Raw genomic sequence first — 13,902 nt, 5'->3', positions numbered from 1 at the left:
GCAAGTGCAAAGGCCCTGAGGTGGAAGTGTGTCTGTAGTACCAGGGGAACAACAAGGAACATGTTGTGACTGCAGTGAACAAAAGCACAGGAGATGTGGCCCAAGAGGGAGCAGGGGCAGCCAGGGGGCAGGAGAGAGAACCCCATCATTCCCCCTTGTCTTCAACAACCCCAGTATAAGGCCAATAGTCACCAACATTGCTCTAGTCCCTGCCCTAGCTCCCCCAAACTGGTACGATTTCGGGCAAACTCCAGACATTGTGTTTTTCTTCTGTGTGATCTCTAATCAAGGATTTTTAAAAGAACATAACAATGGTACTATTATTACTCAGAGCAAAATGAACAATTCCTCAATACCATGTAATACCACCTCTGACTCAGATCTCTCCATTGTCTTAAAAACATTTTCCAGTCGGGTTGTGGGAGGGGAACCCCTGGGGCTGTGACCACAGAAGAGGCGGGTCTGCACTTTCCTTCAGAGCCCCCCTGTGGAGTCAGGCCGACCTCGTGTCCTTGAAACAGTGGGTGCTCGGTCCCTCCCCCCCCGCCCCCCCCGCCACCCCAAGTATAAGCTTCGAGGGAGCAGGGGCCTTGCTTCTCTCCCTCCACTTGGCCACCAACCTCAGGGCCTAACTGGAGTGGGATTAAATTAACATGTGATGGAAGGTGAGTGAGTGAGTGAAAGGATGGATGAATGAATCCCAAGGCCAATTCACTGATGCTCCAGAAGTCAGGAGGAACATACGGGTTTTTTGATCCATTCCCTCCCACGACCTGCCTTGCCCCTCATGCCATAGCTGGGGTGGCCTACCTCACTCCAGGCCACTGTCCCAATTCCTCTGGCTGGAGCAGCCCCTGCCCCTGAGTCAGCCCAGCTCCCTGCTGGTGAGTAGGCTCCTGGGGGAGGCAGCCGAGCCTGTGCAGGAGACACTACAAGTGGCCACTGCCCCTCTTGGGGCTCAACTGTCCCACTTCTGAACTGGGTTTCTGCTTTCAATGGAAGGGTGGTGCTAGCCCCAGTTTGCAGGTGAGCAAAGCCAAGGCCAGGCCGGGGCCCCACTAGTACTCGCTGGGGCCCTTACCGCCTCCCGACTCCACCTTCTGGGCCCTGCTCTTGCCCGGTACCTTTGAGGTGGTGCACGTGACTGCATGGGACAGGTGTGGGTACATGCATATGTGTCAGCACAGGAGAGGTATGGGCATGGCTGTGTGTCAGGCCAGGGTCCGTGGCATGTGTGGGACACACGTATGTGTTTTGGGGCCCTGAGGGCATGCGGATATGGCTGTTTATGAGCCTGTGGGTCAAGAGGGAGTACGTGGTATGAGCACGAGCCTGCGTGCTGAGTGGCGATGAGGCAGTGTAGACAAGTGTGGGGCTGCAGAACCACGCCTATGAGGAGGCCGTGTGTGTGCAGGCGGTTACTGGTATACTGGGGGGAAACAGGACCCTAGAAAGAGACAAGTCGGGGTGAGAGGGGGGTGTGTCCAGGGGTCACAGCTTCCTGCCAGGCCTTGAGAGCCAGGCCGCAGAATCTGGGCTCCCACCCCAAGGACACCAGGAGCCAGAGATGGTATTTGAGTTACTGTAAACTGGCAGACACTGAACTCAGAAGGTCCTAGGCTAGAGCAGAACTTCTCTCCGATTGGGGCTGGGACTGTTCGCTGCCCTCAGTGCACAGGGCCGACCTGCTTGCATTCCAGTGGCCCCGTTCTATGGAAGGCAGCTTCCCCCCTGCCATCCCCACCCGAGTCAGACAGGAATATTTGCTTGAAGTCAGTGCGTCCAATATGACTTAAAGAATGTGACCAAAGAAGAAAATACTCTAAATGTTTACCAAAAAAAAGCTGTTTTTTCCCCTTCTTTCATCTGAGTCGCCCAGAGGAATACAGCTGCAGCTGAATGAAATGCAGCTTTCTGCTCATGATGGATCGACATGCGGGCAGAGGGGAGGGCGGGAGGAGGAGATGCAGGGAGAGGAAGAGCAGGGGAGGAAGAGAGAGAGGGGAGCAGAAAGGGAAAGAGGAGCAGGGGGAAGAGGAGGAAAAGGAGTAGCAAGAGGAAGGGGCGGAGGAGGGAGAGCAGTAGTGGGAGAGGAGGAACAAGGAGAGTAGTAAGAGGTGGGGAGGGGAGGAGCAGCAGCAGCAGCAGCAGCAGCAGCAGGGGGAGGAGCAACAGGGGGAGGAGCAGCAGGGAGGTGGTGGCAGCAGAGCTAGGAGCACAGCCTGCAGCTCACTCAGGGCAGCATTCACCCCTGGGGGTGTGGGGTCCATGCGGCCACTGAACTCCTCATTGTCTGAGGTCAGGGTCTGGAAAGGAACCCCGATACGGACATCATTCTTACACAGAGCATTTCCTGGGAAGGATTTTGGGGAGCTAAGCTGTGAGGAAGCCAGGGAGGCAGCTCTGGGCACCGGGAGAAGTTGGGCTGTGATGTGGGTGCTTCAGCCGGCCCCTGAGCCCGGGACTGGAACGGCCCTTCGGAACCGACCCAGTGGAGGTCGGCGTGGACCTTTGTACCTGGCTCCAGGCAGCCTTTGGGGTGGGTCGGCTGTTCTGAGGTGAGGTAGCTCCATCCTGGGAGGGAGGGCCGTTCCTAGGGAGGCGCCGGGGCCCACTCTGGGCAGCTGGCAGAGAGGGCCTGGTCCTGGAGGAGGGCCCAGTGGGCACCAGCCCATGGCCCATGGCCTGAGGGTGCAGGGCTGCCCGCCCACCCCCTTCCTCAGTCCCACTGCATTTGCCCCCGCCCTAGGCTCAGACTCGCTCAGGGTCCAGAGCGCGTTCCAGTCCTTCCTAGCTGTGCTCCCTCGGGCCCTAGCATCCTCATCTGTATAGCAGGTGATAACCTTACCTGCTTAGAGGCCTGCTGGAGGTATCAGTGACTGCTCAGTGCAGCTTGCAGGCCAGCGGCTGGCAGTGCATGTGTTGGAGTGGCCCGGGGTCCTGCCCCGGTGTGGCTCACATCTGGAGGGAGAGACGGGTGTGCACAGGGGATGGATCAACACTTGAGCCATGGAGCTACCAGGACCTGAGCCAGTGTTGAGCTCTCTTCTGAGAAATCGCCCCACTCTTGTCTGAGACCAACACAAAATGCTCATCGGCGCCCTAAATAATTTAATGGCCACTCAGACGGTGGCTGCGTTTCCTGAGCGTCTCCCTCGATCTGTAGCCTGCCTTTGGCCACTGAGTCCTGGCCTGAAGCCACAGGGTGTGTTCCATGGAACGAGGAGACAAAACCAAGGCTCAAGGAGGTGATGGACTTACCTGACGCCTAGCCAGGTACTGGTGGGTGGCACGATCGCAGGTAGAGAGGGACTCAGTGGACAAATGACCTGAGTTCACTCTCTTCTCCTCCATTTTCTGGGGCACCCTCTGCGGGTCGGGTCTGACGGGAGGCTGGGGGCTGGAATCCCCCAGGTGTAGTGTCGCAGGTGGGCTTCCTAGGCTGGAGAAGGCCCATAATCACACCCAGGTCAAGAGTCCAACCCAGTGGTGCAGGTGGTTTTGGTCAGGTGCTGCTTAGAGAGGGGAAACTTGGGCGGCCAGGGGCCTGGGAGAGGGAACCGGCAGGACGTGGTGACCATTCTCTAGCCTTCAGTCCCCTTGAATCTGACCCAACCAGAACCTTCTGTGGAAACCCTCCAGAGAGGGCCTTGGTACCCACCATATCTGCCACCTGTTTGCCTGGTGCCGTTTTCCCAGGTGATCCTGTTGACTCAGATTCTTATTGGAGAAGTTTCCAGAACCAGGTCACCTGCTAGGGAGAGGGTTACTGAGAGAGCGCAGGAGTGGCAGCACTAAGGGGCGAGGATGCTTCAGGCCAGGGGCAGGCAGTGTGTGTGGGGAGGGGTGGCCTCTTGGGGCTCCTCAGAGATGCCCTGGGCTCCCGTGCCAGCAGTGCCAGCACAGCCAAGCTTCAGGAGCTGGGGGCAGGGCGTCTACAACAGAACAGGCTTCGGCCTGGAGGAGGGAGGATGAAGGGCTGGCCAGGGCTTCAGAGAGGTTCTCTCAGTACTCACAATGGCCTCTGTGGCTACTGCACTGCCCAGAAATCGATTCCAACCCCAGGGACAGCTGGGAGAATGTGGCCAACTTCAGCCAACGTGGTCCTTCTTGTCCCTGTCCTCCCTCTTAAAAATCCCTCCACAGCCTCTTTGTTGCACAGGTGGGGAAGCAGAGCCAGAGAAGGAAAGAGACCTTCTCAGACCCATAGCAGGACTGAGGCAGCACCTCCACCCCACAGCCCTGCCCCTGCCCTGCCTGTACCATGCTCCTTCCAGCATTCATGGCTTGGGGAGCCCAAGTCCTGGTCCGTGGGCCCCAAAATCTGCTTCCTGTGGTCTGTGACTTGAAACTCGTGAACTGAGGACTGGCTGGGACCTTACCAAAGACGACTCCACAGCACCGATGGCAGCGGCTGTGCACCAGTTAGGCCTTTTTAAGCTGTGAGGGGCATAAACCCAACTCAAACTGGCTTGAAAACAAAGGGAATTTTAGTTCCTGGAATTAGGTGGGCCTGGTCCAAGGTCCAGCTTGATCCAGGGCACAGATGCTATTCCCAGGGGCCAACAGCACACAGGCCTCACCCTCTCTGCGTCTCCGCTCTGTTTTCTTAGGTCCTTTCTCAGACCCACATGGTTTTGAGATACCTGTCCATGTCTCTGGGCCTTGCTTTCCCTTCTTCACTCACTGACAGGAAATAACCAACAAATGTTGCCTTCTGTTCACTCTGCATCCCAGGACTCTCTCAGACTACAGGGCCGTTCTTAGTCACTCGCCCTTCCTTAGCAATGGCCGTGTGCTGGAAGCAGTGAGCGGCGGGGCTGCTTTGGGTTGGGTGGCCGGGGAACCTCGCCACAGAGTCTACGTTTCCGGAGCTCCAGAGGCCGCCAGAACTTGCTTACCACAGTCACAAAGACAAGGGTGCTGAGCAGAGATCCAGGCTGGAGGGGTCTTGCTGGGGTGGGTGGGGAGCTGCACCCTGGAGAGGGCACAGCAGGGGAGCCCTACAAGGTGGGAAGCCTTCCTGGGCTGTGTCAGGGCATCAGCTTCTCCCCAGGGGCTGCAGGGTGGTGGGGAGGTAATAGGAGCAGTGGAACTCAGCACTGGGAAAGAGCTTTTGTTTTTAAAAATGAGACGTACCGGGGAGGGTGATTGGCTCTGGGTCACAGGGTTGCCGCGTGGCGTGGGCTATGTAGGAGTCAAAGGTCACTGTCTGATCTCCCTCCTCTTGGAACCCCTTCCTCCTCCAGGAAGTTCACCCCTGGATCCTCTGGACACACCCAAGAGTCTGGGAGGCCAGGAGGCCAACGTCGATAGTATCTATTTGGTGTTATGAATCAAGGAATTTTCTGGAGCCAAGTTTCTCCTGAGGCCCCTCCCAGGCCTGAGAACCCCAGAATTACCTGCCTGGGGTAATTCTGGACTCTGGGCAGCACCTGGTACTTTGTTGGCACTTCCTGGGGGACCTGTCAGAAAAAGATTGATTTTTCTCCCTCCAGCGGTGCGGAAAATCCTTCCTGCTACTCCAGACAGGTTTGGGGCCAGCTTGGGGAACAGAGAACAGATCGAGAGCAGCCCCGCCCGCCTGGTACAGGAATCCCCCTTGCAAACCTGGCTGCTGCTCCCACACACTCCCAGGACAGATAGCTCATCAACTTCCTGGCAGCCCCCTCTGGTCTGGTTAGCTTGGTGGGGAAGGCTGGTCTCTATTGAGTGGGGTTCTGCTGTCCTGTGACTCCCCTCCATTGGGGTGCCAATTTTGCCCTCGGACAGACAGTTCTTGCCACTCACCCTGACCTGAGACAGGCCTGCAGACGGTGTGGGGCAGTGACCAGGACTTCAGAAATTGCCTTCTCTGGCATATGCAGCTCCAACTCCTTCAGTGGGGTCTCCAGCCCCCTCTACTCTTGATCTGTCGGTTTCTGTCCATCTTCTGGAATGTAGCCCAGTTCTGAAAATCACATAGTACAGTAATCTCCTCCCTGATTGTGGGCACTAGATCTCAGTTAATGTGGCCTGAGGTGGCTGGCTTTTCAGCAGTCTCTTAGTTCATATTGAACTTGGGGTCATCTAAATTTTTCATTCTTTCTTTTTCTCTCCCATCTTTTGCTTCTACAATCTATTTTTTTTCACCAAAATTTATAGGAATTTACTCCACTTCTGATTGATTTCAACCTTGTTTTAGTCTGTAAAAGTGACAGCATCATGACTGGGACTCTATGCACATCATCCGCTGTGGACAACAGAGCTGACTGGGGCCAGATTTCAGTGGCACCAAAAGACTCCTCTGTTCCAGGAGAGGCCTCCTGGCTGCTCACTGTGCCTGAAATATCCTCACTGTCCTCAGTGCACACTCCCCAAGCCTGGTCCTTCTGGTTCCCTGTTTCAGTGCATGGACCTCTGCTCCTCTCAAGCCCCACAAGTCAACCCTGGTGCCAACAATCCTCCCATGGATTGTTCACCACTGAGCATTGCCAATTTTGCTGCTTCTCTCCCTCTGGCACCACCATCTTTGTCAGGGACACCATCATGTCTAGCCTGGACAAGGGGAACACCCTCCCTCCAGGTCCCATCCTGCTGCTCTGGCCTTCTCTAACCTACTTTCCTCTCTCTCGTCGGAGCGATCTTTAATGGTGCCTTTCGGACCTCATCACTCTCCTGTGTGTGGCCCTCAGTAGCACCCTTGGCTTGTTGATGATCCAGATGCTTCCCTGCCCAGAGTGGCTGGTCCTGCTGCCCACAGTCCTCTCCCTCTGCCCCACCACACCTGCCTCCTCCCGGTTTCTCTCGGGGGCAGGCACCGCCCCTCCCACCTCTGAGCCTTAGCATGTACTGTTCCCCAGACTAAGATGCCCTTTACCCCATCCCTCTAAGTCTGGCTGGTTCTAATTGATCTTCCTGCTGTCTGGCTCCTGGTGTGGCCTGGCCTTCTTGGAGGGAGGGGGTTTTCCTGAGCTGCTCCTCACAGGTTAAATTTTCTTAGTTCTCTGTCCTGCTCCCTTCACAGCACTCACCAGTTTATCATTAGATTTGGGGGAGGTTATTAATCTACGCCTGCTTCTGGCTTGGGTCTATGTGCCTAGAGAGGGCAGGGACAGACCCTGCTTGTGTCATGGTCCTCCCAGGGCCTCTGGGAGGCGATGCCACCTGGCACACAGTAGGTGCTCAGTGCAAAATGATCAAGCAAGGAATGAATGTGCATCTGAGCAGACACACATTAGGTCTTTCTGTCCCTTTACAACTGATCAGCACCTTTTCCAGGCCGGGCCCTCAGGAGTCTCAGCCCCGAGGAGGGTCACAAGTGAGGGTCCCCAGAGCCACAGGGTGAGATGGAGGTTCTGGTCCAGGCTGTCTATTAGGGATGACTGCGGGGAGAAGGGAGGAGAAAGACTGGGCAGAAGTTGGCTGTGCGGCTGGCCCAGTGATGCCTGCTGGGATGTCCGGCAGAGCGGCCGCAGACCAGCCCCTGCCCCTTTCTGTCCCCAGTCACACACACCACCAGGAAAGCTGTGGCTTTCGGTGCTGGGACAGACTGTGAGGCACCCGACAGCTGGAGGCTGTGTGTCCATCCCACTCAGTCTGCTGGGGTGCTGGCGATGATGACTCCTATCAACTCGCAAGACCTGTCATTAAATATCCAGGGAATTGCGAGTGGATTGCTTAACTACTGGTGGCATCAACTCTGCCATGGTGGGAACACTTGCCCACAGAAATTGGCAAATACTACAAAACAGGGCTTTTGTTTTGTTTTGTTTCTTTCTTTGGATGTGGTTTACCAGCACGCCACCACTTATAGCTGCAAAGCTAGACCTCTCCTAAAGGGGGGGTCTGGGTGGTGTATCTATATGTCCCTACAACGAAGCTGCCCTGATGGCAGCTGCTGACAGGTAAACAGTTATTCCAGGGCCAAAGTGACAAGTATTCAACAACCATAGAAGTCATGAGAGGGTCACTGACTGCCCTGGCAATCAGGGAAGGCTTTGTGGAAGAGGTGACTTTTCTTTCTGCTATGGTAGTATATCAAAAGAAACAAAATACAATCACATGAAAACATCAGGCTCCCAACTCTCAGAGCCCTGGTATAGGTGCCCTCCCAGGAGGCAGCCACCCTCACCAATATCTCATGTGTTATTGGGTGCTCCAAGGAACACGCAAGCACAAGTCTTCTCTTTCTCACACTAAGAAGCTCATGCTCTGTATATTTTTCTGCATCTGTCTTTGTTCTCTTAACATGTATCTTTCAGACCAGCCCTCATTAATAAGTGCAGAGCTGCCTCTTCTCTCTAACAGGTGCAGAACACCCTGGTTTATAGATGCCCCATCATGTATATAAACAGCTCTCACTGGTGGGTCTTTGGATTCTTTGGATCTTCTGCTATTTCTAATAATACCCCCATGAGCCTCTTGGTCATCATGCACATTCGAGAGCCTCCCTGAGTAGATGAATTCCTGAGTGAGACTATAATGAAAATAAAGATTGGCTTTCCAGATAAGGATTGAGCCCAGAAGCGAACTCAGAGGGAAGAACACAGGCCGGCACTGGGAAATCAGAAGAGTTTCAAAAAGAGACTGAAGTCCAACAAGTGGGTCAATAGCATTGGCATATCCTTATAATGGAATATTATTCAGCCATGAAAATGAAGGAAACTAACACATGCTTTGATATGGAGGAACTGGAAAACATGATGAGTGAAGGAAATAATACACAAAGGCCACGTATGTTATGGTTGTGCCTAGAAGAAGCAACTATCTAAGACAGAAAGTGGATTAGTGGATGCCTGGAGCTGAGAGGAAGGGGAGAGGGGGAGAGACTGCTAACGAGTATGAGGCTTCTTTTCAGGGTGGCAAATATGTTCTAAAATTAGGTGGTTGTGATGGTTCCACAATGCTGAATACAGCAAGTTCTCGAGTAACATGGCTTCACCATAGGGCTGAAGAGAGCCCAGCCAGGTCACTGTCTGTGTAGAGCCTGCATGTCCTCCCCGCACCTGTATTCATTTCTCAGGGCATCTACTTCCTTCCACACCCCAAAGATGAGCACAGTGGGGCTCATCGGTGTGTCCCAGTTGCCCCGGGCGACGTGAATGCAGATGTGGGGTGCTGTGCCTCACGATGGGAGGGCGTCCCCTCTCAGTTGGTGCTGCCTTGGGTCCCAAGCTGCTGGGCTCGGGTTCCCTGAGATACCAAATGGAATAAGCAGGTTGGAAAAAGAATGAAAGAGAGACCGTATGGTTGTTTAATATTAGAAGTGTGCTGGGCTTGATTTAGAAGGTTGGCGATGCTTTTGTGACCAGAAATAAGACGTTGGAGCTTAGCTTTTATTTATATCAATTACCTTACGGTGAAATTGGGTTTCATTACATGAATTTACTGAAAGTTGCAGTTTCTAAGAGGCTGTTGATGAAGTTGAGAGAGGACTTACTGTTTACTAAAAACCACTGAATTGTACACTTCAACTGGGGCGAATTGTGTGGTGTATAAGTTCTATTGCAATTGAGAAAAAAGAGGTTGTTAATAACAAGTACAAAGTTGCAGGAACCCAAGGGCTGGTGCAGCCCTCTGGGGCTGGCCACAGTGGGACTGTTGCTCCTCAGGGCTGAGGGCCAGGGGCTGGGCTGGGCTCAGGGAGTGTACTCACAGGACATGGAGCAGAAACTGTGATCTCTGATAGGAGACACAGCCACCCACGGTACCCGGCAGGAACAAGCAGGAGGAATAACTACCAGGACTTCCCTCTGCCCCTGGAGCTCCCCAGTGCCTTCTGCGGGGGGCAGAAGCTAGCCCATGGTTGGTGTGTGCCAGACCCTGTTGTGGTCTGGCCAGCATCGGGTGTGCAGCAGGAGAGGGAGTGTGTGGGGTGGTCAGGAGAGACATGTGGAGGAGACCCAGCATGCTCTGTGATCTTGTCTAAGCCCTTTCCTTTCTCTGAGCCTCAGTTTTCTCACCTCTGAAATGGAATGAAAATGCCCATCTCTCTGAGGATGCCACCAGGCACCTGTATATGTGAAAAGGCAATATTGTTATAGGACAGGGAGAGGGGCACCCCTGAACCCCCAAGCCTACCTGCTCAAAATAGGTTCTGCCATCTGCCACATCAAGAAAAACAATGTAAGACCTTTAATGGAAAGGAACTTTATTTAATACTATTAGTGTGCAATACACAAAAGACAAAGAATATAGTTTCCAAATCAAGCACCCAAAGTTACCCATCCCCTCGTGGGTAAAAGTCCACCCAAAGAGGATTGGCCCAAAGCCTGCCGCCAACTCTAAAGCACCTTTCGGTAGGGACCCATAGAAAAGGGTCAGATGAAATAGCCAGATGAGTCTGGGAGGAAAAGAGTAAAATCAAAATTAATATAAAAGCTGCCATTGTTAACCTCCCCACGGGTCTCTCACCCACGTCTATTTCACCTAGTCCAGGACCAAGAAGCAAGCGCAGTTTCGCCACGTGTTTCTCTGTTCCATGTGCCTCCTCCAGGCCTTCTTCTTGCTCTCCATCCTGCTTCCTTCCTTCCCTAGTGTCTTCTTCAACTTTTCCTCCCTGCTCAGCTCCACCCTCCCTTGGGTGGGGCAGGGAATCTGGAACCTCCCCTTTTCCTGGGGAACGCCCTGTTACAATATGAGTATCCATCCAAGACCAAACATCACAGACGGAGTCAGAAGTCACCTTGGACATCATTTAGTTTAAGTCCTTGAGTTCCAAGTGGGGAAACTGAGACCCTGTCCTGGCCGGGGGGGCTGTGATTACACCCAGCTGAGTTAAAGCATAATGTGCTCCCAAGTTTCTCAAAATGCATCATTAGCAGGGCTAATGGGCTGGGTGTCACCTGATCAGGGCCCAATAAATACCCATAGGGCCTCAGGCCATCAGTGGCCACAGGGGAAGAGGAAGTTAATGTGTAGGAGGACACATACTGGACCCAGCCCAGCCCAGCAGCCTGGCTTTCAGCACCCAGCTCCCACAGTCCCCACGGAAACATTTGGTCTCGCAAATACTTCCCATTGTGTCCACCAAAACCTTCCAAGCACTTTTTTTTTTTTAAAGCCAGATTTACTAAGGTATATGTCACATACCATAAAATGCACTCACTTAAAATGTACAGTTCAAACCTCTTAAATGTATTTGCAGATATGTGCAGCCATCACTGCAATCAATTTTAGAACATTTGTAGTGCTTCGCAAAGAAGACTACACCCTTTAGTGGTCTCTTCCCCTTTCCCTGTCTCCTCCCAGCCCCTGATCTACCTGTCTCCGTAGATTTGCCTTTTGTGGACATTGCATTTAAATGCCATCGTACAATACATGGACTCTGTGACTGGCTTCTTTCACTCAGCATTGCTCTTGGGGTCTGTTCAGGCTGTAGCAGGTGTCAGCACTTGTCCTGCCCGAGTGGTATTCCCTTGTGTGGAGGGACCACACTTTGTTCATCCATTGATGGACATTTGGGTGATCTCCACTTCAGGGTTGTTGTAAAGCTTGCTGCTATGAACACTGACTTATTAATCTTTATATACATGATGTTTTATTTCTTCGGGGCATATAAAGCCTGCTGGAATAAAGTAAAGCAGGGTATTTTGTGTGACTTATACACAACAGACATTTCTCACAGTTCTGGAGACTGAAGTCCAAGATCAGGATGCCAGCTTGGACATGTTCTGGTGAAGACCAGCTTCCTGGCTCATAGCCTGTGCCTTCTCACTGGTCTTCAAAGGGATCTCTCTGGAGTCTCTTTATGAAGCCCAAATCCCATTCATGAGGGCTCTACCCTCATGATTTTCAACCCCCCTGAAGGCCCTACCTGCTAACACTATCACATTTGAGGGTTAGGATTTCAACAAGTGAATTGGGGAGCAGGGGATACATACACACATTCAGGCTGTGGTGCTGAATCATTTGTTTTTCACATTTTGAGGAACTGCCAGACTGCTTTCCACTGGGCCCCACCATTTTACATTCCCACCAGGTGGACATGGTCCCTGTTTCTCCATATCCTCGCCAACTCTTATTAATCTCTGTTTCTCTTCTATTAGCCATCCAAGATGGTGTGAAGGGCTGTCTCATTGTGATTTTGAACTTGAATTTGCCTGACACATAATGATGTTCAGCATCTTTTCATGTGCTTATTGGCCATGGTATCCATATTTTTATAAATTGTGAGATATAGCTAATGTGCAAAACAAGCACACAGACTAGCTATGTTGATTTAAAAAAATAATTGGTAAGCACCCATAGCAAGAAATAGAACATTACCAGCATACCAGAAGTACCCCTGGGTGGTCCTCAAAAAGTAGGAAGCTCTTTGCTTTCTATCTTCACTATACTCTGCAGCACAGAGGGCTAAAAAAGTGTCTCCAGGCATGCCACATGTTCATGATAGATCTGGGATTTAAATCCAGGGTCCAGAGTCTGTGCTTTTTATCATTAAATGCTGCCTCTCATGCTCTGATAATGGAAACTCAAGTGGTAAGGGAAGCTCAAAAGAAGGGTTACACCATCTAGCCTAGGTATCCAGGCTAACTTCCCGGGAAGGTTAAATCAGAGCCAGGTTTCTTGGACTCAGCTGCCCCACAAGCCCTGGCAGGTGTTATAAAAGCAGGAGACCTCTGAGAAGTCATACCTTGAATTCAGGGAGGCAATAGGGAATGGTGAGGACTGTGGCAAATTGATTGGTTGCTGGTATAGTTCCAGGTATTTTTTCCATGTGATAATGCTGGTAGAATTGTGGGGAGCCTCAACACAGCAGGTCTGCTATGCTGGCATCTGTGGCTATATACCAGTAGGTCAACACCCAGCTGTACCAGTTAGTAAATGATTTGAATATCATTCTAGAGTTACCTGGATGGTCTTTCTGTTTCTAAATAAATAAATCCCCAGAAGTCTGCCTTTTAAAGTCTCCTGGTTTTTAATGTTGGTTCAAAAATGATTTTAAACTTACTCAGGCCAAAGAGAACCTATATGTGGTGTGAACTAATCTAAGTGCCAATTGAAGAACCACATGGGAGGGCAAGCAGTTTCCAAGTGGAAGACACAGCCTGCAGGCTGGAGGTGAGAGGGATTTCACTCCAGGACTGTGTTTCCTGCAAAAAAAAAAAAAAAAAAAAGAAAGAAAGAAAAGAAAAACAAAAGCAAGCTGGGCTAGGTGGGGCAGGGGGCAGGCCAGGCTGGGGACAGCACTTGGCCTCCGCATGCAGTGACATGTGTGTGCTCTTCCCCGCCCACCCCTGCAGATCCTGGAGGAGAACATGAAGCTGGAGTGCAAGTGCCATGGCGTGTCGGGCTCATGCACCACCAAGACCTGCTGGACCACGCTGCCCCAGTTTCGGGAGCTCGGCTATGTGCTCAAGGACAAGTACAACGAGGCTGTTCACGTGGAGCCTGTGCGCGCCAGCCGCAACAAGCGGCCCACCTTCCTGAAGATCAAGAAGCCGCTGTCCTACCGCAAGCCCATGGACACGGAACTGGTGTACATCGAGAAGTCACCCAACTACTGCGAGGAGGACCCGGTGACGGGCAGCGTGGGCACGCAGGGCCGTGCCTGCAACAAAACAGCCCCCCAGGCCAGCGGCTGTGACCTCATGTGCTGTGGCCGCGGCTACAACACTCACCAGTATGCCCGTGTGTGGCAGTGCAACTGCAAGTTCCACTGGTGCTGCTACGTCAAGTGCAACACCTGCAGTGAGCGCACCGAGGTGTACACCTGCAAGTGAGCCCGTGCTGCCTGCTGCAAGCTCGACGGCGGCAAGGCCCCAACGGCATCCGGCTGCCGTGTCCTGGGCAGGTCTCCTCACAGATCTGCACGGGGACCACAGGAAGGAACGCTGAGCCTGTCTTTTCTGCTGTGGGCTCCTCTGCTGGGTTTCCTGCAGGCACCTGTGGGAAAGAGCGCGCCAGAGCCCTCCCTCT

At 52.7% G+C, this 13,902-nt stretch overlaps 1 protein-coding gene across 1 annotated transcript in view; it reads left to right on the top strand.

Annotated features, from left to right (window-relative positions):
- WNT7A (Wnt family member 7A) overlaps positions 1–13,706 on the top strand; it is a gene marked incomplete at both ends in the record, with an annotated part of 48,586 nt that extends 34,880 nt beyond the window's left edge. Inside the window, one exon of the mRNA XM_084248439.1 lies at positions 13,227–13,706. Within this exon, the coding sequence (XP_084104565.1) occupies positions 13,227–13,706 (480 nt within the window). The remainder of the gene's footprint in view (positions 1–13,226) is intronic.
- Between the last annotated feature and the right edge of the window lie 196 nt (positions 13,707–13,902).

Source organism: Talpa europaea (assembly GCF_964194135.1).
Source record: "Talpa europaea genome assembly, chromosome: 11".
NCBI lineage: Eukaryota > Metazoa > Chordata > Mammalia > Eulipotyphla > Talpidae > Talpa > Talpa europaea.
Note: the sequence above shows the minus strand (reverse complement) of the source record. Positions and strands in the feature narration are given on the sequence as shown.